This window comes from Cheilinus undulatus, linkage group 5 (assembly GCF_018320785.1).
Source record: "Cheilinus undulatus linkage group 5, ASM1832078v1, whole genome shotgun sequence".
NCBI classification, from domain to species: Eukaryota; Metazoa; Chordata; class Actinopteri; order Labriformes; family Labridae; genus Cheilinus; species Cheilinus undulatus.
In genome coordinates, this window is record NC_054869.1 from 36,539,974 (window position 1) to 36,565,211 (window position 25,238).

A 25,238-nucleotide genomic window follows, 5' to 3' on the forward strand; every position below is an offset into this window, starting at 1 on the left:
GCATTGTTTGACTATATTTCTAAAGGATACGTGTATAAATTTCAATAAAAACATAAGATAATCAAAATTTTTAATGCTGTCATATAGAGGTCTACAAGCCAGATGTCCGAGTGAAATGTGAAGCTGCAAGAAATGTGATCGACTTGTGGCATTGGAGGGTAGGAGTTAGCAATTGGAGAATTAGGTCATGCATCAGTTACAGGATCAAAACGCCATCACCCCTAATCTTCTGCTCCTGGTGAATTTCCTAAATATTATATACTACGTTCAAACATCAGCTCACCCAGAATTACGGCAGAAATTGCAGATAAAGTCAAAGTGGTAAATTTGCCTGTTTGTTTCCACACATGCAGCTCTTATGATTCTCTTCTGGAAAAGGGTGGATTGCTCTCTCCCAGAGGGAATAAGTCCCTGCCTCAAGGGAAGGAGTTTAAGTATCTAGGGTCTTTTTTATGAATGAGGGTAAAATGGAGCATGAGATGGATGGGTTGGTGCAGCCGGTGTTGTATCAAACCACTGTGGTGAAAAAAGAGCTGAGCCAAAAGGCTAAGCTTTTGATTTAGAGGTTGATCTGCATCTCACCCTTCACCTGTGGAGGGATTGTTAAAAAAAATCAGTGCCAATGTGATACTGATGTTTAAGATATCAATTCAGCCCCTGGCAGATACTGATACAAGTGTTTTTTCTTTACTTCTGTTTGATGTAAGACTCCTAAAATACCAACATTTTCTCTTATGTTTGACCTTGAAAACAGACCAGAATTTGTGCAACAGATCACATTTTCCACCTAATAATACATCTTTTCTCTAAATCAGCAGTTATGTGTGCTATATGCCAGCCTTGATACAACTGGTAAATGTCTGCTGCTTACCTTGGTTCATGCCCACATTCTCAAGACTGATATTTGTCTAAAGAGCATTTAATAATCAGGTTTAGCGTTAGTGATAGGGAAAGGAGCTCAGAGTCGAGCCACTGCTCCTTCACTTTGAAAGGAGCCAGTTTAGGTGGCTCGTGCACCTGATCAGGATGCCTCCTGGTCGCCTCCCTTTGGAGGTCTTCTGAGCCCATCCAGCTGGAAGGAGACCCAGGGGTCAAGCCAGAACTCACTGGCCAGACTTTTACTAAACTACCAACTATAGCTTAATGAACTCCCCTCTGGAAGGGTTATCAGAACAAGTACGGCAGAAACAACTCAGGTCTCTCTCTTTACGTTTATTGCACACACACAACAAACGTCCACACATTAGCCTCCCGACACTAATCAGTTAGCTTGATGGTTACAAAGGTAGTTAGACCTTAGTCAGGTTGTAAACCTGCAATGTAAACACAAACAAAACCCAGAATTAACCAAGGAAAGTTTACAATTATTCATGTGACATTAATCCTTGTTTGAGACACTAGCAACGCTAGCATATAGCTAATCACTCACCGACAAGGCGTACCAGTCCTGATGATCAAATAAGTGAAAATGAAGCCAAAGGATTAACTGCGCTCTTTAACAAACCCTGCCCACTCCACGCACACAGTTGGGAGTTTAGGAAATTCTAATCAAAACAGACCTCAAAGTAAGATGAGGGATAATATAGCGTTCATCGTTACAGTAATCTGGTTTGATTAACATACATAAAATATACAAAATAAAATATACCTGCCACTTAAGGTATGTTCTACATAAATAAAGTGACATGTTATGTTTTTAAGAAAACGTCCCAACATAATCAAAACATCTATCACTTATAGTAATGTAAATAGAACAATAGTTTCAACTGCTGGAAAATTAAACACTCACTGAATATCCCTTCTGGCCTTGGCACCCCCCTGAAGGAACCAGAATGTGTCACTGTGGAGAGGGAAGCGTGGGTCAACTTGCTTAGCTTGTAACCACCACGACCCAGCCTGTTACAAACTGAGGAAAATGAGTGGACACATGCAGCTCAACTTGAAAATGAGGGCAGATTTCAGGAGTTATGTGAATAGGGATAGAGAAACCAGACTAACTTACCAGACCAAACTTCACATTAAGAAGCTATAGTTCTCTGTGTGAAAAGGTTATAAGATTTATTTGAGGTGCACCTGCTGTCATTGCTGAATGTGGGTAGAAAATCCAACCACAGGTCTCAGCAGCTAAATCTGAGAAGTATAAATATATTTGTGTAGGTTTGTGAAATTGAATCCTTAGCAGTCAACGCACCAATGCAGGGTTTTAGCTGATTCAGACTCAGCTCATTTGAAAATAAATGCATTTTTTAATCTGCTGGTTAGTTTGACTTGTTATGATAGAAAGCCATAAAACATGTCAGTATGAAAAAGGAGCTTCATAAGTGTTAGAGCTGACCTCTTCAAATATTCTGTCTCATCTGATCATTTGATTGTTTGAATTGTTTGACACTTTTGTCTGATATTCTGTCTTTTTGTAAACTCCTCTGTTAACACAAGACAATATTTCCGTCTCTTCTCTGGCGTTTTATTCTAAAACAGCAATGTTAAAAGAAGGCTTTGTGCTGGATTGATCCTGATTCCAGCAGACAGTCCACACTTGAGTCACTTGGCTACCTTTACCTCACATTCCTCCCTGAGCTCACTGTGTATATGTTTGTAGACTCAGAATGGGGCCTTTTCCGTGGTTTCACAGCAGCGCCATCAGGATGTGTTTGTCAAAGAAGGAATTCGGGAATGTGTTCCTCAAACAAACGGGAGAGAGATGACGGGTCAGTGAGCGTTTTCTGAAGGGCTCAGGACGCTCTCCACTTGATCTGGGTTGATTTTATACCCTTGACCCTGAAATTCCTCCTGTGTATGTGTTCACCACCACAACTATCAACCTCAGAGCTTTTCGACAAGTGAGGGGGTTTATTGGTGTTACACTAAATGAAGGGGGGGGAGAGATTTACGATTTAGACAGATGGGGAGAAAGTGAGGCAGAAAAAGAGCGAGAGGAAGGACTGCAGTGAAGACAGATCTCTTTGAAGCTACTGATCCTCTCCTGCTATTACTGACATTCACCTTTGAATAATGTGAACAGGCAATTAAAGAGATCCTGTCTCAGAAAGTCAGCTACAGTAAAACTACAATGCCAAGACACTTCCCCCTTAATTCTTCTTCAGAGCTGTAAACAATACAGTACAACAAAACGGATCAAATTCTACAGCTGTTTTGATGTGAAGTAAAGCCGGCTGAAATGAACTCCTTATTAAATATATCTGGTAACTTTTATTCCTCATTTCCATCCCTGTTTCTTTAGTTTTTTTCTCCATAAAATTCACTTCTGAAAAGAGATTTTGTTATAGTGCGATCTAGGTTATATTGAAGTAAGCACCAAAAAACTCTAGTCATGACCAGAGCTGACCAAAATGTGTAAGGTAAAATAAGTGACTGTATAAATATTCACCCCCTTTAAAGTGACTGACCTAATTCAACAGAGGTCCAGCCAATGGTGCCAGTAGTCTCACATTTAGTGAAATGGGATCACCTGAGTTCAGAGGATGTCTCAAGTCATTGTAGTATAGAGACACCTGTGTCCGGAAGGTCCAGTCACTGGTTAATCAGTATTCCTGGGTACCATTACACCTTGAAGACAAAAGAACACTCCAAGCAACTCAGAGAAAATGTCATTGAAAAGAATAAGTCAGGGGATGGATCCAGTGCTGAACATCACTTGGAGTTCAGTTCAGTCCATCATCGAGAAATGGAAGGAAGGTGGGACATGTGTAAATCTGCCTAGATCAGACTGTCCTCACAAACTGAGTGACCGTGAAAAAAGGAGATTCATGAGAGAGGCCATCAAGACAGCTGTGACTACTCTGAAGGAGTTACAAGCTTCAGCAGTTGAGATGGGAGAGACTGCATACACCAACTGTTGGCTGGGTTACTTGACAAAGCCTTATGGGAGAGGTGCATTTTGAAGAGAACACACATTAAATCTCGACTACAGTTTGCCAGAACACATGTGGGAGACTCCATGGTCAGGTGGAATAAAGTTCTATAGTCTAATGAGACCAAAATGGTGCTTTATGTCCATCAGACGAGACGCTATGTTCTACGGACACCAGACACTGCACATCACCACAAACACACCACCTCCACTGTGAAGCACAGTGGTGGCAGCATCATGCTGTGGGAATGCTTCTTGGCAGCTGGCCCTGGAAAGCTTGTAAAGGTAGAGGGTAAAATGAATGCAGCAAAATATAGGAAAATCCTGGAGGGCAATCTTATTCAGTCCACTAGAGAACAACAGCTTGGGAGAAGATTTATTTTGCAGCAAGACAATGACCCAAAGCATACAGCGAAAGCTACACAGAAATAGTTTAAAGACAACAAGGTGATAGGTCTGGAGTGGGCAAGTCAAGAACTCCAACAAATAGAGAATTTGTAGCTGGTGTAACCTAAGCTGGAGGAGTTTTTCAAAAAAGAATGGACTAAAATTTAGTGGTCATCTACTAAATACTGGCTTAAAGGAGGTGGATAGTTATGCAGTCATGTATTTTATACTACACGTATTGTTTAATTGACAGTACTTTGTAGAAATCTGTTTACTCTGACAGTAAAGAGGGTTGTTGTAATTTTTTTTATGTTAAAAAGCCCAATTATATTGATGATGATTGATTAATAAAATCAGTAAAAGGGTAAAAAGGGTGCGTACTTTTCAGAGGCACTGCAAGTTATGATATAATACATGATACTTGGCCCATACTAATGATGATAAAATGACAGATATGTTACGAGAAGGTCATTTGTTGATATCTGATCAACTGAAGAATATAAAATGTAAAATGCTGGACTAATGTATTTATTCACTAATTTGGCAATGCCACTCCTCTTTTCACACCTCTTCTTTCTTGCCCTGCTTGCTTCTTCTTCTTTTATCCCACTTATTGTTTCACCAATAAACTTATCTTCATGTTACCTCGTCCATGTCACAGGCACCACTGTGAGTAGTCATGAAGCAGGGCTGTGCTGAGTCAAATTTAGCAGGGAAATCTGTCAAAAGCATTGTATTTTTCTCTACAATGTCGATATTTGGCACTGGTGAGATGATAATTATATCACACTGGTCAGGACAGGGATATCATGCTGAGTCAGTAGTCTGTCCCACATCTAATGGCAAGCAAAAAGTGAAACTTTAGAGTTAGTGATGACATAAAACTCAATTAGGATCAAAGTTTGAATTTGCTGATACTCATTTCCTCATGGCCTTTTATTTAATTCACTTTTAGTCAGCAGTGTTACCACCAAGCAACCAATTAAACGGGTGTAAGGTCAAACAAGGTGTCTGTGACCTTGGTCAGCACAGAGGTGCTGCTAAATACTCGTCCCCATCAACCTGAGTGACTTACAGCTCCAAATCCTTTTTTAGGCCGTGACCAAGCCGCTACAAGACAGCCTTTTATCTTCAGACACACACACACATCTACACACAGACAGCTTTATGCATTTGTGCAGGATGTGAAAGGCTTTCTAGACAAGTGCTCGGCATCTGGCACAGTCCTGATAAATCTCTCTGACACACACACACACACACACAGACATGCAGCGCCTATGCGTCTGTGCCCAAAGATCTTTTATCCTCATCCTTCACTCCCTCACTACACCTCCCTGTGGAGCCTTGCTACAAGTGCAGGAGGACTGGAACAAGGCAGCAGAAGACACCTTAAAGAGAATAGAAGGAGCATTTAGGGATTAATATCCTAACTTTTAGCAGTGCTTCCCATTGGACTGAACCAAACAAGCTTCTGTAAACATCAATGGATCATGTTGGTCAACAGAGCTCGGGTCTCCAATTAAAATGATGGATGAAGCAGCCTCCTTGCTGCTTTTTTTGTATCACACTGTGGGGAGATGGAGTCATGTTTTACTGCTCCCCCATAGTCCTCCCTTTACCCTTTTACACCCTCACCCTTACAGACACCACAGTACAGTGGGATTAGGCAGAGGCGGGCTGAGCAGGCTTTAACTGAAAACAACATGTCTGTCAAGGCGTACTCCCCACTCTGTGTTTTTAAAACCTAAAAAAGCACAACCCTTTAAAAGGAGAAGGGTGGTCTCTGCACCAACCCGCCCTGTCCTTTCTTTCCCCCCTCTTTTTACCCTCCCTTCGTTCTTTTCTTCCCCCGGTACATGCCTCTGGAATCCCTCTTGATCCGCTTAATGAGGGGCATATCGCCGGGTTAGCCGAGCGTGGCGAATGGGAGAGGAGGAGAGGGGTAACCAAGGAAAGTGTGAGAGAGAAGAGGAGAGGGAAAGAGAGCGAGAAGCTACAGGTTCTGGTCTTTCATGACTTCACTCTGAAGGAAGATAAAACAAAGTTTTTACTTTTATTGAGCCAGGTTGAGCAGGTGCGAGCTGGACTTGGAGATGTTGAAAAAGACAGAAAGGAGAAGATCTTGTTCTTTCATGTCTGGGCTGTGAGGGTTCCTGGCGTGCTGATTTGTGACTTATGATAAAATCACATTGCCAGGGATTACCACACAGTCCTGACCCAGCAGCCAGCTACCATGGCAACCACAACCCCTTCCTAAACACACACTTATTCCACCCCCTGGAAACTTAAAACTAAAGGAGACGTGATTATCTAAGAGTGTGTGATTGTGTTGGAGAAGTTGATGATTTGAGGAGTTTGGATGATGAGGGAGCCAGGGGGGGTCGAAATGTGGGTGTTTTGTAAGAGACAGTGTGTGTGTACACATCAGACAGGTTTTGTCTCCTCTCTCCAGCCAGGCACAGAGCTTAGCTGATTGGTGAACAGTGATTGATTTCCTCTTTGTTCACAGTGGCTAAGTTCTGCACCTGAGGAGAGCATGACCCAGACAAGCAGACAAAAGAAGACAATGAGCGTGTGTAAAGACGGGAACAGAGGAAGAAGAGTGGGTTTAAGTTTCTACGGTGGCTTTTGTTGAGGCCCAGTATTTTAGAAGTTACTTCTAATTATTTGAAAAAAAATCTCACCTATTTTAATGATCAGTATTATCAAAGGTACCAGAACTATAAATAATCTACAGATCTTCTGTTATGTTTTAACCCAGGATGAAGGGTGCTAAAGAGGGCAGCTTTGGTCAATTCAAACTCACAGGAGGTTCAGATGGATTACAAGTGGTTATGGGATATTTTTTGATAAGGGTAGTCACGATACCAGACTTTTAAAGTTTTGATATCACACCAATAGGGATGTATTGAATGGGATTTTTGCTGACACCTGATTTTTCAGATTTTCAAACTCATTTCAGCTGATATTGATACTCAGGGCTGCCCATAGAATAGTCTGGGCCCCTGAAAAACCGAGGGAATGAGCCCTCCTCAGTTGTGATTTATTGATGATATCAGTGCATGTGTGTGTGATGTGTAGAGTTGGTGTTGGCTGACACTTTCCTCATTTCAAAACAGAAAAGTGTGTCACACAATTCCTGGGTTCTGATGTTGCAGTAATTTATTCTTGCACTTTTCCTGCCCATTGTTGCTACATCTTTACTGCTTTTTGCCATTTCTAACCCATTTTGGCTGTTTCAGGCGCTTTTTGCCTCTCTACACCAAGTATTGTTTAGCCATTTCTAACCAATCTTTGATATTTTTTTACTCCTTTTTAAACTTTTAACCCAGTTTTGTTGTTTTTTTTTGTCTATTTTTTACTGTTTTGCCACTTTTGTTTGGCATTTATATAATTTTTTTCCTCTTTTTTCCTACTTTAGTTGCTTTTCACTCATTTTCACCACTTTTTTGTTCTCTTTTCACAATTGTTTTTGCATTTGCATTAAAACAGTCTCAGTTTTTTTTTTCTCCCGCTGGTTTTCTGAATTTTGTGCTCATCATTGGACTTCCAGGTCTAACATTACTTTCCAAATGTTTAAGTTAAATGTGCCTGTCCACATTGTTTAAAAGCTATTTCGTTTAAAGAAAAGGGGTTTACATTTTTACATTATTCAGGTAGAAAATGAAATAATAGTGAAAATAGCTTAACTTTACAATGGACTGTGATTTTGCAGACCTTTATGGACCCCGAGTTTGGCTGGGCCCTGGAAAACTCTCCCTTTTATCCCTTTTATCTCCCCTTGCCTTGCTGATATTGGTTTTGTTTTAAAAACACCAAGAGTCTCCAGTTTTGTTTTTTGCTTTGGGCTTCACTCAAAATTTTTAGGGCTCACAAAGGACCACCTTGACTGTGTGGCACCTTAGGAAATCACCTATCTGATACCTGATGTACAACTGTGCATTTTGCTGATATTTAAGGCTGATAAACAGTTGTGTGCATTCATTGGTTTTAGGCATGTCAGGTGCTAAAGATTCATCACAGGGCCCGGTGTACCACAGCCCAAGCTCTACACGTCAATACACGTGTGTTGCTCGACAGCAAAGGTCAAAGTCAACGGCATTTCTTTCGTCCAGGCCTTTTAACCCCTGGTAATACACAGAGACCGCCAATGTATTCAGTTCATTATGCACACTATCTTTATTTTTTTAACCTTTATTTAACCAGGAGAAAACCTCATTGAGATTAAAAATCTCTTTTTCAAGAGTGTCCTGGCCAAGATGGCAGCATTTTGATTTTGAAGCACTGATGAGTCAATGATCACTTTACTGTTGTAGCTGATCAGCTATAGCTCACAATAATTAGGTTGTATTCATTTCAGTGATTTATCTTCACAAGTCTGGGAAGAAAATGGATCTGATCTAGAGGAGTTCCAAAAAATCTCTTCTACGATCAAATCTAAGTATTAAAAAAGTTGAAAACTAGCCTGTAACCTCTTTAGATGAATCGGCTCTAAAAATCATTGTGTAAAGAATAAAATTAAGACCTTATAGTCTTGCATTAAGACATTTTAATACTCTGTTAAAGTCTTAATTTTGGCTGAATTGATTGATACTTTAAAGACTCCATAGACACCCTGCTACAACCTCCAAAATCTACTTACCTGATTCTTGGGCAAGAGTCAACATTTGTGTAAATTTTGAAGACAATATCTCAAAGCATTGTAAAGATACTGTGTTTACAAGAGTGACCTGGAAAGCAAGGGATGAACATGAGGCCAAGAGACCTTTACCTTTGATCTGAGACCTTCAAGATCTATTGAGTTCATCCTTTAGATGGAGTGCACATTGGTGCAAAGTTGTCCATTTGAAGGCAAAATTGCAAGCAAGCCAGCATGCTGTCTATATTGCAGAAATACACCAAATGTTGCCAGTGTTTTTGTGATGTATTAATCAATCAATAGTTTTAAATCTTGTTTTTGACACTATCATTCATAAAAAATACGGACGTTGAATTGTTTAAAACTCATAGTTACACATTGAAAATTTTTAAAATCTTATTCTAAATGGGTTTTCACCTAATTGGGGAAGGTGAGGGGAAAGAACAAGCTCTCTAAGCTGTGTAAATACACTGGTAATGTTTCATACTAGAGTTTGCTTGAATTTTTTGGCAATTATAAACCAGAAAACTCCCAATATTTGAAGTGTAGGGATTACATTTTAGTTACCCTTGAATCAAAACAGGTATCAATTATGTACCAAAGCTTTAAGTTTTGAAATCACGACGACCCTGATGAATGTTTATTCATTTCTGTCATCGAACTTACTCCCCTCTGTCCTGTATTTTTGCTTCTTAATTGATCGCCCTGTGTCATACTCCTCTCCTCTCTCTCTCCTCATTCCCTCCATCCTTGGTCTACTTAAAAACTCTCTTCTCTCCTGTTCTCACTCACCTGTCTATAAACTTTCCGCTGAGACCCTCTCACTCAGAAGAATTAAACACATAAGCCTCCTCACAAATTTCAAAACGCTGTGAAACATCGCTAATGAGCGCTGCGCCACGCTCGTCTGTTTTGTCTGTTGTTCTTCCTCTCGTCTTTCATCTTCCACCTCCTCTGTTGCGGTCTCCTTTTTGGTTTATGTAGTAGCGGAGATAATCCTGCAGATGATTCAGTCTGAACATGCTGTTGTTCCGGTGAAGGTGAGAAAAGCAGCTTTTTAAGTGAGACTGTAATCAGTAATAATGAGGCCCAAAGACACAGATCTCTGCTTAATGCTGATGGCAGATAGATAATCAATATGGAAGCAGTGCTAAAGGCAGAGTTCTGTTTGCTAAGCTCGTATTTTAAAGGAAGTACCTTTCTAAGGTTGTTTACTCTTTTACTGAGAGATGGACTGAAAGACTTCTTTCATATCTGAGAGATAGATATAGGATTTATAGACCTTTAGCCATGCTGATATTCAGAAGTTGAATAATCCAGATGCAGTCTTGATTGAGCTCCCATAACTTCTATTATTGCTTTTCTTCAAAGTTTTTATACTGTTAAGAAAATGTTGCATCTAATATTTCACCTTAGCCCTTTTCAGCAGCTTACTCTCCAAATGTCCCAATGTTTAAATGTAAACGAAACATTTTCAACCCCTCGATTTGCACTTTTTTCATGCCAATCTCCTAGAAAATGAAACCACAAGTCTGGACCAGCCAACGTGTGTAAGCAGCCAGTAAGAGTCAGGAAATTCACCAGGAGAGAAATCTATAATAAACTGTCTCAGAAAATTAGAATATCACAAAACAGTCCAACAAAAAGGATTTATAACACAGCAATGTTGACCTACTGGAATATTGTGCTCATTTATGCTCTCAATACTTGGTTGGAGCTCCTTTTATACTAATTACGGCATCTATGTGACGTTGCATGGAGCCGATCAGTCCGTGGCACTGCTGGGGTGTTACGAAGAGTCTGGTTCCGCTCATATTTCTCTTGACATTTCCCCAAAGATCCTCTATAAGGTTTAGATCACACCAGTTGGCTGGCCAATCAAACACAGTAATACCACGGTCAGCAAAGCAGTTTCTGGTAGTTTCGGCTTCACTGTTGGCATGTGCCTAGTCCTGCTAGAAAAGGAAATCCCCATAAAGCTTCTCAGCAGATGGAAGCAAAAAGTGCTCTAAAATCTCCCCATGTGGCTGACAGTGTTGGCTCTGGATTTGATGAAGCACAGTGGACCAACAGCAGCAGGTGACATGGCACCTCAAACCATCACTGACAGTGGAAACTAAGAAACACTAGACTTGGATTCTGTACCTCGCTGATCTTCTTGGAATACTTCACTTTGTATGACATTATTCTAGAATTTATAAACTTTTTGAGGCAAATCACATGAAAAAAAATATTTTTTACATGATATTCAAATTGTTTGAGATGCACATGTAGCTGACTTTGCAAATGCCTGATCAACGGTGGCTCGTTTATTGTTCCTTCTGTCTCTGAAAACTACGCTGCACATTGGATTTTCCTTTTAATGTTACAAAAATGGACGAAAATACTTTGATTCTTATGTTATGGTTGCATAAGGCTTTTGGCTGTCCCCAGAAGATTTCAAATTTGACCCTGGAATACTAATGTTTGAGAAAGACTGCTTTACCTTAAAGGTTTAGACACTGGTTGAAACGCCTGCAGACATTCAGTGCTCAAAATCTTCCTTTAAGTACTTAAAGTGCCTCAGATTTAAACTTCAAATCTCTTTGGCTGTGGAAAGTGCCGTCTGAACATCTCTGGCTGATATGTATTGATTTCTGATCTAATCTCCGCCTGAGGAAGACCACAAACGGAAATCCATAACTCAGACAGATTCTCACTGAGCAGATTTGCACACTGAGAGAAAACAAGAGCGAGGCGTCAGAGAGGGGAAATCTGACAGCGGTCTGAGAGCTTTCCATCATTTCCGGATGTCACTTTCACTTTAATTGGACAATTAAGTGTTTCTCCGGCGGATTTACAGCCCGATTATATGTCTTGATTATTTGCCTCAGACGGGAGAAACAAAAGGCAGTGATCCTGTAAAACACCCACTGATAACTGGGAAAGCAGGAACAGTAAATTGGGTTACAGCACACGCTCTGTTGGAGGCATTACACACCGTACTGTGAAAGGGTGCCCAAATTAGTCGAGATAAGCTTTAAACAATGCTGACTGCCAACTGTTTCTGCCAACACAGTGATCAATAACTTGCAGTCTGTCCCACATGTACCAAGGAAAAGATTTGTTTAGGAACTGTTGTACGACAAACTGCATTTACATCTTCCTTCCTGACAATAAGCTCTGCAAAAAAAAAAAAAAAAAAAAAAAAGCCCACTGAGTGGACTCGTCAGCAAACAACCAGGCTGTCGATAGCTGCAGCTGGACAACAAGTAAAGAAAATGACTGGAAACTTTGGTGTGCAATCTGCCAAGTCTGCTGTTATACCTGCAAATATGAAGGCAAAGATATTCTTATTTGTGCTGATCACTCCCTGATCAAAACAATGACAGATGGGTGGGAATCTATTTCAGAATCTGCCTTTTTTTGCTGGCGATCACAGTAGAAGGTATATTACAGCGCTCTATATTCACAACGACAAAATGGCGACTAAACGAGGGCAGATGTGTGAATTAGAAATGAGGGCCATGTGGAGCCTGCCATTTTTAGACCTATATTTAGGGCCTGTTAAAAGAATAATGACCATCAAAGGCCTGTAAAAGAGAGGAATTGCCATCAGAGCGCATATTCAAAAGGTGATTTATTACACTCTAATGGGAAGGAAATGGTGCAGTGCACATCAAAGGACAAAGCAACATGGTATAGAGACACCAAAAATAAATGGAATGGGCCCACACCTCCTCCTCTTCACGCAACCAAACTTCCCTGATTGTCTCTTGCAGCCTTTTTTAGTGAACTGCAGCTTTTTAGAACATTTGCTGGAAACTTTCTTGGACTTAAGTGATGCAGTATGTATCATGCTCGGCACAGAAGGTGAAGGAATGTGATTCTGAAGGATTTATTGTTCCATTTTATGATCAGACTCCTCAAACAGCCTTTTCTATTTTTGCAAATTTCTCCCCCTCTTTAGCAGTAGTCCAGTAGAGGCCTCTACCATGCAGCCACACCTTTAACCGCCTAGTGAAATCAGACAATCTCAGCAGTGTAAATGGGCCGACAGTTGTGTGTTTTCTTGGTTTCGCAAAGCAGAATGCAGCCTGACACAAAGCCTGAGTTGGCATTGCTTTTGCTTCATTACACATGCTGCAAAAAAAGGAAAGGGGTGAGGGGAAATGTATGTTCACAGCCAGTGAGTGCTTCATGAGGAGAGAGAGATTTGGGCTTGGCCTCCTGTGCCTACTGAGCTGATAATCAGTCCTACAGAACCACTGGCTCAGTTCAGCAGGAACAGGAGTCCAGTCCTCTCACCAACGAACCACGGACAAACAAAGACGTGTCCTTTTCCCCCCCTGTGCAAGAGCAGCTGTTGGGCTGAGCTACTGACATATAAGAGGTTTTATTTTACAGGACTTCTCTTCAGCCTCTCTCGTGTAATGATAATACCACTTTTTAAGTCTTAAACCACAGAGCTACACAACCTTGGGTTTTAATGCTTGGCTCTTAGAAAAGATGCTGACTTTGTGCATGTCACAGACTAATTTAAAAACAATCATAAAAACATTAGTCATGTACTGCAGCTATTCTATGTTAACTTTTATTTTGATGGGACGGTGTGAAGGCAGGAAATCAGGGAAAGAGAGAGAGTGAGTGGGTAATGTCACACAGGACAAGTGTCACAGGTCGGACTTGAGCCTGGGTTGCCCACTTAGAGGATGATAGCCTCTAGGAGTCCAACCCTAGGCCAGTGGTTCTCAACCAAAACCAAAAGATGGTCGCAAAGCACTTTTTAGTGGCTCAGGGAAAAAATGTGGTGAAAAGTCCATATATGGAAGCCCTAAGTGGACATACAATAAATTCATACTTGTACTTTTTAAGTTTTCCTGTGATGACTAGTAAATTTCATTCTTTTTATCAAGCTTTAAACATATTTATCTCATTTTCCATGTATAATAAAGCTTGTTTTTGAGAGATCAAAAGGAAGTGCCTTTAAAAAATGACCATAATTCCACGCTGTCTCAGGAAAAATGGAGATAAAAATTAGATGTATGCTTGCATGTCTTTCAGTAATGATGTGCTTTTTAAACATGTTGGAGTTGTCCTGGCTCTGTGTTTTGTTCCGTTTGAGCTCCACATTGAAATATGTTTTATTAAATACACTGGAGTGGTAATTGAAATCATGACAAAACACTTATTTCATAGTTTCTAAGAAGGTCTTTTGGTGAGAAGAACATTTAGTTTTATGAATGATGATTGTGATTTATCAATGAAACCATTAAAACCATGTTGATTATTGACAGCAATTAATCATTTTTACTTGGTGGGTTTTGGGGATTTAGCTTTTATTAGATACAAGGCTACAAGGGAAGATATTTAAGAACTGCTGCCCTAGGCCATCAGAGCCCCATCTATTCATTTTAGAAAACAGAGAGGAGTAATTTTGGATATCAAGGTGTCTAACTATGACACTGACCAGGTCTCAAACTTCTTGTTGCTGATGCATCAGTTGTCCCAGCATTATCCCTAAGCTGTATACATTAACATGTAAAGTGTATTTATTTCAGTTTTCTATTTTAACAAAGACATGAGAGTGAAACAAATGTGTAAATATGATTCTTTCATTTCAATTTTCTATCAATACAAATGTAAAGTATAAATGTGTTGTGATCCTGATGAGGGTCTCTGCCTCAGTGGATGACTTTGAACAAGAGAAACTAAGGCAGTGGCACCATCTGCTGGTTAGAGAGTTTTATAAATAATACTGTCAAATTGATTTAATTTGTCCATATTTCTACTGATTCTTTATTTAATGACATCCCTCCCTGGCAGATGTATTTACACATATCATATGTACATAAACTTGATGTCTGTATGATATGATTAAAATAGCCACAAACTGAATCACAGAAAGCTCTGGTGTTTGAAAAGTCTCTGAAGTTTTTGAGGTTTTCAAACAATGCAAAATGATTTTATATGTTATCTAGAGTCACTGTGAAATTGCAATTGATATTGTTCTACTATTTTATGAGTTTCATAGACAGAAAAGAAACTGATAAAGTAAAGAAATGATTTACAGATTAATAAAAATGTACGAGTTCTTTCAGCAGTAAATTACTGCTATTTGCCTAAAACCACAGGGGTTTAAAGTTTAAAGTGAACTATTGGTCTGAGCTGACCACACAGTTTTCTGTATTTTTCTTTGTATCAGGTGGACACAAACAGTTCAGCCAAAGTTTTGTGGATATCCACCAAATGTTCTTCAACTCTCAAATCTCTATGTATCTTTCTCTTCCAGGCTGCTGATTGTGGACGGAGATGACAGGAGTTTGGCACTCAGGTTGAACGAGAGTTCAGGACTCAGCTCTTCTTCCTTCGAATTAAGAGGGGACGCTGCAGAATCGCTCAGCAGTGTGAAGGAACAAGAGAAGGATGTGCTTTTACTCCACAGCCAAGGCCAACTGGCAAGTTTAAAGCAGATCTGTTCATTCAAGTCTGATGAAGAAGCAGGTGATAGGAGCCGTTTGTAGTGAAATATAATGGTGCTGACTATGCTGGACCTTTAAAAATGATGCTATCATGTTTACAAATGATACATAATGAGAAAATGAATAACTTTATTGATAGGGTTGTCACAAAACCAGAATTTTAAGCTTGAATATGAAACTCTTGAAATTGATTCTCAACACAACACCACGGAACAAAAACAGCTCTAGGCACTCAAAATTTGGTCATTTCTTGCTGTAATAACCAAAAATTGCAGGTTATCTCCTGCATAGTTTATTAATCTCTGAAAAAATGTTAGCTCATTTCAATCCAAAATCTTTGCCGATTTATTTGTGCAATCTAGACGGTGCTCTTTCTTCTGCTGGTGGCAGCTTTTCACCACTACGATAAAGAGTCTGCTTTTTACAGTTGTGTCGATAATAAAAAATAATGGAGACAACCTGACAACCTTCGTCATGGACGAGAGGGAGAAACTCTTGTGTTTTAGAGTCTGAGCTGCTGTGTTTAAGTGTGTGCTGTTGAAGATATGTGTGTGTAGGTGTGAGTTCACGTCTGTTTAGTCTGAAGTCATGATCTGATTCTCAACAGTTTAGACTGGAAATACTTAAAGGTGAGTCATGTTTTTAGACATAACAGATTACTTCACCCCAGCCTGTTAAAACACTGGAATACACAGCCAGGGTAATATATTTCTTACTTTTGTATCATTGTAAATGTCGTATTTTTCCTATTTGATTGTAGAGAAACTCTTTGATATTCCCATGAAGAATTAAAAGTTTTCTAAAATCAGTGATTGTGTTTTGTGTCTGCTTATTCCATGAGTGAAGGGGCCAAACCTTCACATCTGTCATGTCCATAATTCTTATTTTACATTCAAAACGGGTACAAACATCACAGCGCAGCTGTCATTTCAAGGACATCCGTATTGCTGAATTCAATATTTGCACTTTAAAGAATTCAAAGAAAAAAAGGGGTGAAACTGAAGTTCATTTCTGGGCACAAACCAGAGATGAATATGGGATGGTACATGTTTTAAATTAGAAGAACTTCCAGTTAAAAAAGAGTGTTAATGGTTGATGCCGCTTTGGTGTCTGTTATGTTGAAGGTTTTAGTTCATATTATAAAGACTTTTTTTCTATTTTGGTGGGAGCAATCATTTTTGGGTAATTTTGCAGTATTAAGGCAATGGAAAAGAGTCCACTCTGATCATTATGTCTAATGCAGAAGTCCTTGTGGAAGTGCATCAAAAAGCAGCCATGATCCAGTTTCTGTCAGAGTACATGAACTTTATTTAGTCTGATTGTGTGCAGAACTAGTAATGCTTTAAATAATGTGAAGTTTCCAATTCTTGTTCATTAACCCTGTTGTTCTGAGCTTTCGGTCCCCTCACCACTGCACTATGATGTAGGCTTGTATATGTTAGTTTAATAAGTGTCACTACATGGAGCTTGCATGTGCAATTTGTTTAGTGGTTGATGCTGTTTGGGCTGTGACAGCTGTCTGGGGCCTATTTCATAAAGCAGGTTTAGTTCAAACTTTGAGTCTGTTGGCCCTGAAATGAGAGAAACTCTTAGATTTCTGTTTCAGAAAGGGAGGAAACTTAAACCCAATAATGAGGGCCGAGTCAAGCCTCACAAAGAGAGGAAACTAAGCTTCAGAGACTCCGTTACCACAGTAGCTTATTCAACACTTAACCCAGTCAAGAGCAAGTTTTCTTCAATAAACCCACAGTTTCTCTCTGTTGCCCCCTCTTACAGGACTAGAAACGTGGTTTCATTTCCACATTCTTTCATTCATGCAGTTTGTATCAAGAACACTATTCAAGATTATTTGGAATAGAAATCCATGTTTTATATGAATGTAAAGACACTAGACCAGTGGTGTGGTGCAGTGTGTACGTGGGTATACAGAATACCTAGTAGTATACCTACTTATTTTTTTGTCACCATAGAGTATACCCACTTCTGCACACACCACTACACCAGTGCACTAGACTACATTAAACATACCTTGTTTATCAAACGTGACATGCTTTTATTAAAGAGCATAGCAAAAGAGGCTGCATTAAGGCTGTCCATAAGGGGGTGATGCAGGGGAGTGTTTGCTGGGATCTGGTCAAACAGGGAACCCTTGGGGGTTAGTTAAATCATGGTCCATTGTACAGTTAATCTGCCATAACCACATTTTATTTTTAACTTGAATAATAACATCTCTTATCAAAGTAACAAAACATGATTGTACTGATTTATGCTGTTGTACAATTTAACCTTTTGAAAATATAACCACTTTACTCCTAACAGAATTACCTTTTTATTGATGTTGTTAACACTGGGATGGGCACATTGAAATAAATGATTAGGAAAGTAATGTCAGGCTTCACAGCTAAGCCATGATGTGCACAAATGTTAGAATAAAAAAAAATAATAAGAAGAAACTGAGACAACTTAAATGGAAATAATATAATAATTTTGAAATGAGACAAAAATTGGTTAAAAGCAGCAAAATAAAAAAAGGTTTTAAAGTGTTGAATAAAAGTCTAAAGGGCTGTTAAGGGGCAAAACAGTAGAAAATGGGCAAAAAGCAAAAACTGGTACAAAATGAATGAAACTGATTCAAAATTAGCAGAATACAACAGAGGAAAAAAGTGGTAAAAATGGTAAATGTTGGCAAAAAGGGGAAAAAGTAGCAAAAATGGTCGTTAAGTGACAAAAAAATAAGCAACAATGTGTTATAGGTGGCAAAAAGTAGTAGCAAAAACAGATGGAAAATGTGGTGAAAGGGGGTCAAAAAGTAGCATAAGTAAATAATTCCAACATCAGAATCCAATAATAGCTTCACACACTTCTCAGCTCCAAAACGAGGTAGCGGTTAGCCAGGACGCTATCACAAATGCTACCGAGCCAACACACATTCATCGACATTATCATTAATCACAGCTGGAGAGGGACCATTCTCTGGGTTTTTCAGGGGCCCAGCCAATTCTTTGGGGAGGCCTGGGCTGTATTACTCCTCATGAAGTTGTGTCTATGCCTGTAAATGTTTATGAAATTAGGCTGAAATAATTAACTAAACAGAATAAAGGTGAGAGAATATTTGTTATCATGCAAGCGATTGTCTAAAGCTAAGTTAACACAGAGCCTGGGTGTCTTTGTGGCAGTTTCATAAAACTTGTTTTATCTGTGAGCAGTATATATGAGGTATTAGCCTTTTTTGAAAGCAATAAATAGCCTGATGACTAGTCCTACAGTCTAAATATAAACTATCCATTTAAGCCTAATATAGGCTATCACACTTCAAAATAACTTCATCTTAGAAGTTTGAGACTTTATTCTGGCATATTTATGACTTTAGTTTTTTAATATTAAAACGATCTCAAAATCTTGTGCTTTTCATTTATGTGATACTAACAGGCTATATGTCATACCTCCTAAGTGCAGTGTAATTTTTTTCCCCCTAAAAATAAGTTAATAAGCAAAGAGGATTTCTAAAGTATGTGGACCTTTTGTTGTCACCTGTTGCCATGGTGAATCATTGGATCTGGCCTCCATTGATAATGGCTTTTCATGGTCATGTTGCCCACACTGAACTCTGAGTGAACCCACTCAAATTTGCAGTTTTGAAACTGACAACACAGTGTTTTTAATCTGAGGGTAGCTGAACTCAGAGCTCAGGGTTAGACTCTGAGTTTGATGAACTTCCTTATCGAAATGGGCCCTTGGTTGGGTAGGTAAAATAAACAAGATCTGCGTTTTGGTATAAAGGGTTTTGAGAGCTAGCATGGAGGAGGTGGCTCTTGGATGCCGGAGCTTTCTGTCCAGCCTCCTTGAGGTGTTGTTGAACTAAATGTATGAAACACCTGCGAGGGGAGGTTCCCACTTGACAACCTCAGTGAGGTCTTGGCACTCGCTGCCCATCAGTTTATGATAGCTGCATCCCAAGTCAGTAATGTCATCAGTCCACAGTTAAACTGGGAGTAGTTTCTAACCAGTCATCTTAAAGACCGTCCCAAAGAGTCTTAGCTGGTCTGAGGACAGAGGACTGAGATTTGAAGACGGATGAGTGGAGACACATGAGAGAAGGCTTCCTGGAACTCTTTTTACTGGAAGAACTGCCCCCATGCTGGATATCACTCTGAATGGATGGAATGGTTTGGATGAAACTTTACAACATCAGGAGAAATGGAGCTTTAAAAAGACAATAAATGGACACAACAGACACCAAACAGATTATAAACATCAGCCGTTTTAAAAGAGATGATATGTGATAAGGTGGGATTTAGAAAGTGTTTGAAATGAGTATTTACTATTGAATATTTAATATTGAATATTTACAGTGAAATATTGAGAATAGATTTAACATAATCAGTTTAAAAGAGGGAATCACTACAGAGTTTAATATCTGATTTGTTTTCTGATTCACCATCAAAGAGAAAATGTGTTTTAGGTCGTAAACACAAAAGAAGCATAGAAATTTTAATGGTGCTGTTTTGGACCCCATTCCAACCTTCTGACCAAAGTCTGTATCTGATGGTTCTCAAGATTATCTTGCTAGATTTTCCTGTGATGTGAGGTGTCTAAGGAGAGATCAGCTCAGAAGAGGATTGGAGCTGCTCTGATTTGAAATCATGAATTTTAAACATGTTCAATCAAATCCTGCGTTGCGAGGGGAACGAGAACATGCAAGCAAAACTGTCAAATCTGTCATTTTTTTTGTCATCATGTTTGGAATCTTTCATAGTTTCAAAATAAGTTGAGATTTAAAAATCTGGAAGTGTATGCAAGTCTAACAATCATATCAGTGCATAGGAGCAAAACTGAGATTAGGGGGCTCTTCCCTGAACACTTCTCTTTTCATTATGGCACAAGCAGAGCTGATTATAAGACATCTTTAACCTGAAATCGATCAGAGGGAGGACGGTGTACACCTGGGATGAAAAAAGAAGCCATGAAAGGAAGAAGAAACCCGTAAATACACCATTCTATAGCCCCTCCTTCAAATGTACGTGTTGGAGCACAAATCTGCAAGGATATCATATCAAATTTAGAAGTAATACATCATGTACCCATGTCAAAACAAAATATAAAGGAAGCTGATGGATGGATAATATGAGAATTTAATCTTTTTTGCTTTGCAACATGACACTGCCTGCATTTTAAACATTTCTGTGCAGCTCCAGAAAGGTTCAACAAGCTGTCAAGTATGTTCCACAAAAATACAAGCAGAATACAGCCTAATAATGGATTCCAGTGTTTGATTAAATACCACACTACTGAGTCATTTTGTATTTTTATAAATAATGAAGTAGTGGAAAATGTGCATTGATAAAAAAGGGAAATTGCATTTATTATTAACATTCTTCAGTCAGTGCTCAGGACACTATTTTTCTATGAACTTATTTTAGCACAAACAGTAATTATCCTGAGATAAGTGCTGTTTGCTTGTTCCACCCTCCAAACCTAAATGCCTTTCACTCAGCATGTGTAGCGTGAAGGATTTATGTTGTGAGACAATTATGTGAGTGGGAGGACTGTGACACGCTGTACGAGCTGCTGCTTCTTTGCAGCCTGATCTGTCACTGCTCAAGTGTCCTTGTGGGCCTTGTAGTTGTGTTATGTGTATGTGCGTATAATTGCTGCCTCTTCAAATAATCTGTCCTCGCTGGGCTGTTTTGACACACTCCTGTCATTGTACGGCAACAAATCTACACAATGAGCACAGCTATTTGTCATTCTGCAAAGGTGCCCTGAAAAAACCCTGAGCCGGGGATGAACTCACTGATGTGTGGTTCTCTGCATTAATGAGCGTGTGTGGGGGTCTGCGCTCTCACCTGGTTTTAAAGCGTGAGTGTTGTGATGGTTCTCAGCAGGGTTCGATGCTGCATGTGTATGTGTTACTGTGTTTTGAAGGGCTTTGATCCTGTGATGAACTCGGTTAGCATCGCCTGAGAAGCTGCTTCCTCCATTAAGTTTGAGCTCCAGTGAGCTGAGAAGACTCGCTGCTTCATCAACCAGTCCAGACCCATCCACCACCTGGACGCAGACAATCACACAAAGACAAAAATAATTGATTGCAACAGCGCCTAAAAGCTTTACCAGAAAAATACTAAACAGTTTCTTAAAAGGCATTCCTTCAAAAACAAAATCAAATCCAATCAGGATCTAAAATAAGAGTGAACTAGACGACTGCTGATATGTAATTAAGGCTTGACTTCCTGAAAGATATGCAATGACTCTTTATTTCATGGTACATTTACATAATTATAACCCATTCAACATTTAAAATCAAACTGTTGTGGACATGGAATAAAAATCAGATGTTTTGGATGAGAAAAAAGTTATAAACTCAGATGTACCATTATCATACCAATGCTATATTAGCTTTACCTTTACAGCCATGTTCAATATCCACATAACAAAAGAGCAGGCCTTGATTGCACTGTTTGTTATATAATTTACAAAGACTCATTATTAATTAGGGAAGTATAATAATATTGGTATGGTATCAGCATGGTAGATAATGGCTTAAAAAGTTAATTATCCTATCAAGAGCTGCATAGATTGTAAAAATTGGGACTGATCGAGTATCGATGTTTTAAAATCACAAGTTAGATACTTACAGGCTTCCGACATGCTTCTAAAAATCAAATTGAATACTTTTTAAGACCTGAACTGATACCACTTTGTCCACAGTAAACAGTAAAAAATTAAAGGTATGTGAAATTTCTCAGTACACACAGGACCAGGGCTGAATTTTTTTGATTAAATGAACTGTTCACAAAATGTCAAAAAGTACAGGGTAAAGACATTTTTTAGTCAAACACCCAAATTTGATGATTTCTGGCACATTTAAAGCCTCTATCAATACGCCATATACTTATTTTTTATCATAACACATTTTAGGAGATGTACTAGGGTGATTGTAAACAACTTAACTATCAAAAGGAGATTAATGCTTTATGCCAGGAAAAAAACTAATAAAATAAGGGTGGGCTGCATTGATTTTTAAGCTTACAACCTGGTAGCCCTGATGTTAGAGAACCAGGCTACTGTTTTACTACAGTATATAGTGTATTCAATCACAGTGAGCCAGATAATAAATCAGAGGTCTGGAACTCTACAGCATCCAATGATAAATTCCCTGGATTCTGGAGAACAATTACGCAACAAGGAAAATGTTTCAAATCTTATAAGATAGGCTAGAAAATAAAGATGTGGTAAGTACATGTTTTGGTCAAATTGCCTTTTAAAATTTAAGACCTCTCACAAGTAACAAGTCAGACTTTTTCAAACTCTCTAAAGCCTTATATTTAAAGTGTATAATTTAAGACTATTAAAGACATTTCAAGGATCTGCAAGAGCCCTGCATCTATGTTTTGATTTCCTTTCTTCTTCTGGTGTTTAGCCTCCCACTATGCCAATGTTTTCTCTCATCTTTGACTAAGAAAACAGATCAGAGTTTAACCAACAAGTTGCCTCCTTTCAGGTCAGGTATGAGAGAATATGCCGATTTAGCACTTGGCTGCATGTTCTGAAATCTTCTGGCCTCCTGATGACCATCCCCCAGGCCTGCGCCAGGCCCATGACCCATCTCACTAGGTATGACCACTCCACAACACACCCTGCCATCCCTGACGCTTGCCTCTTGAGCCTTGGGGTGTAATTTAAATTACACCCCTTAAACTACATCCTACACAAACAACTACGGATGAAAGACCTGTGTAGGGGGAGTAGTCCTGACGCTGCAAACTTTAGACAAGCTGTGCGTCAGATAAAGGCAACCAGGCAAAGCCCTCTGGACCCTTGTTGCCAGATTAGGAGTCAATCCCTGTGCAGCGAACATCGATCAGGTAGGTTGAAAGTTGCTTGTGGTGCAGAGGAGCAGCATTAAATTGATATGACCTAACAGATTAACATATGCTACAAACATCTGTTCATGTCCACAAAATTTGCAGATGGCCAGTTTTATCAAGGCAGATATGTACATGTTTAAATTTAACCCACAAACAATTCACATTTTTATGTACTTTGTTTTCATAATGCGCATGAATTTGAAACACTTTATTAACTCATATTTATATATGTACAAGTTGTAATTCTTGAGCAGACAGAGGAAGATACACATTTTCTATCAGCAAAGTAGCGTTCAAAAAGGCTTTCTGGCAGAAAAGTAAATCAATAAAACATTTTACTGCACCGATATAAACACCAAATAACTTTCAAATATTAAGATTTACTTTAAAAAGACTATGTACTACTTATTTTAGTTATAATTTTAGAGTTATTGTGCATCACATAAACTGAAAAATGTGTACAAAGTGTGAATCGAGTCATGATGTGCAGGACTGTATCACTGCTAGATGTGTGGAATATGAATTTAGAAATGACTGGAAACAGATTTTCAGGAAGAAAGACAACAAATCGTTTCCTCACCGTTTGTAAAATCTCTGTTGATCTACTCAGTGATTGCTGAGTGAAAACAGCAAAGTTGACCAAGAGGCTGAGGATCAATAATGTAGGCGGCGATGGCTGCTGAGGCTGTGGTGACAGCAAAGAGACCAATGACTGCAGGCGCTCAACAGGAAGAGGATGAGCTGAAACTAAAAAAAGGGAGTGCAGGTGTTCCCATGCTTCTTTGGCACGTACCTGAAAAACAACAGGTCACATGACTAGTTCAATGTCAGCTGACAGAAGTTTGTTGACAGACCAAAAGGAAATCAGGAAGATATTTAAAGTATCTTTCAGTGAATAGAAAAATCAATAAAATAGTAATTCACAGATGAAGAATAAAGACAGCCTCCTGTAAGTAGGAAGGTAAGTAGTGATTGGAGAGATGGCAGTGAAGACAGCAAGTCTCCCCGGGTTATGAGAGGAGGCGGACATGCAGGAGACAGAGAGATGAAACTCAGGCCAGCTGGCCAGACGCTCGCTGAGAAATCAATACTACATCACCCTCCTCATCTCTCTCCTCGCCCTCATCTGTATCTCTCTCTCTCTTTTCCACTGTCTCACTCACTCCCGCTCCAATGGGAGGTCATCCATAATTTATTATTCAATGTGTTATTCTTCTTTCTCATGATTTGTTCGATGGCCTTCAATGACAACTGACCTGTCGAGAGCAAATAACTACAAAGCATCGGCACTGTTACGCTGTTGAGTTATGATACTGCACACTCCTTAAACAGACTATCTGGGCTCATATCTAGTTGACTCCCTTCTTTAATTGTTTAAAAAAAAACAAGAAGACATTTTCTGGTTGTTTACTGTTCTTTTAAAGTGGTATGTACAGTTTTTAAAAAAATTTTGGCAACAAAACTTACAATGCTAGACAGTGCTCCGACATCTGCTAACTAACTACAAGTCATAAGGTGTTTTCACAGTGCATTTCTGCCACAGCTTAACTGTCATTACACCCCAAGATATTCGTTTAGATCCATGACGGCATATTTGTGGTTGCTATCTCTCAATTCACACTGCATTTCAGCATTGCAGACACACGAGAGAGCATAACACAGCAGGAGCTTCACACACACACCCACACACAGAACTGCTCTCCTTCACTGGTTCTGCTGAGCCTTTTTCCTTTTGTAAGCTTTACTACCTCTGAAGGCAACATAGAGGCGGGATCATTTTGTTCCCCCATTGCATTTTTGTTGTGTTCTTCGTGAAGGCAAATCATCACAACTCACAATGGCACTGTGAACAAGTTTAGACTACATAAAATGTGGACATAATCTCAGTGATGAAACTACTTTACTGAGTGCACAGTGTGAGCTGTTCATATTTTCCGAAGTTTTTAATGTGCATGGGCAGCCAGAACATTTTTCATCTTCTCTGCATTCACAAAATCTTTTGTGGCATTCAA

General features: G+C 39.3%; 2 protein-coding genes across 5 annotated transcripts in view; one reads left to right on the top strand and one right to left on the bottom strand.

The window, feature by feature from the left end:
* The window catches only part of LOC121510533 (aminopeptidase O (putative)), a 162,773-nt gene extending 146,641 nt beyond the window's left edge, over positions 1–16,132 (top strand). Inside the window, exon 18 of the mRNA XM_041788633.1 lies at positions 15,169–16,132. The gene's annotated coding sequence lies outside the window, so the exon portion shown is untranslated. The remainder of the gene's footprint in view (positions 1–15,168) is intronic.
* A 2,003-nt stretch (positions 16,133–18,135) lies between these two features.
* The window catches only part of fancc (FA complementation group C), a 61,083-nt gene continuing 53,980 nt past the window's right edge, over positions 18,136–25,238 (bottom strand). The window contains exons 14-16 of one of the 4 annotated variants that reach the window (XM_041786527.1): positions 23,807–24,019; positions 21,205–21,406; positions 18,136–19,508 (exon numbers count right to left, since the gene is read on the bottom strand). In XM_041786527.1, coding sequence (XP_041642461.1) covers positions 19,504–19,508; positions 21,205–21,406; positions 23,807–24,019 — 420 coding nt within the window. In that variant the 3' untranslated portion in view covers positions 18,136–19,503. The other 3 variants (XM_041786526.1, XM_041786523.1, XM_041786522.1) reach the window with 3 other exon arrangements.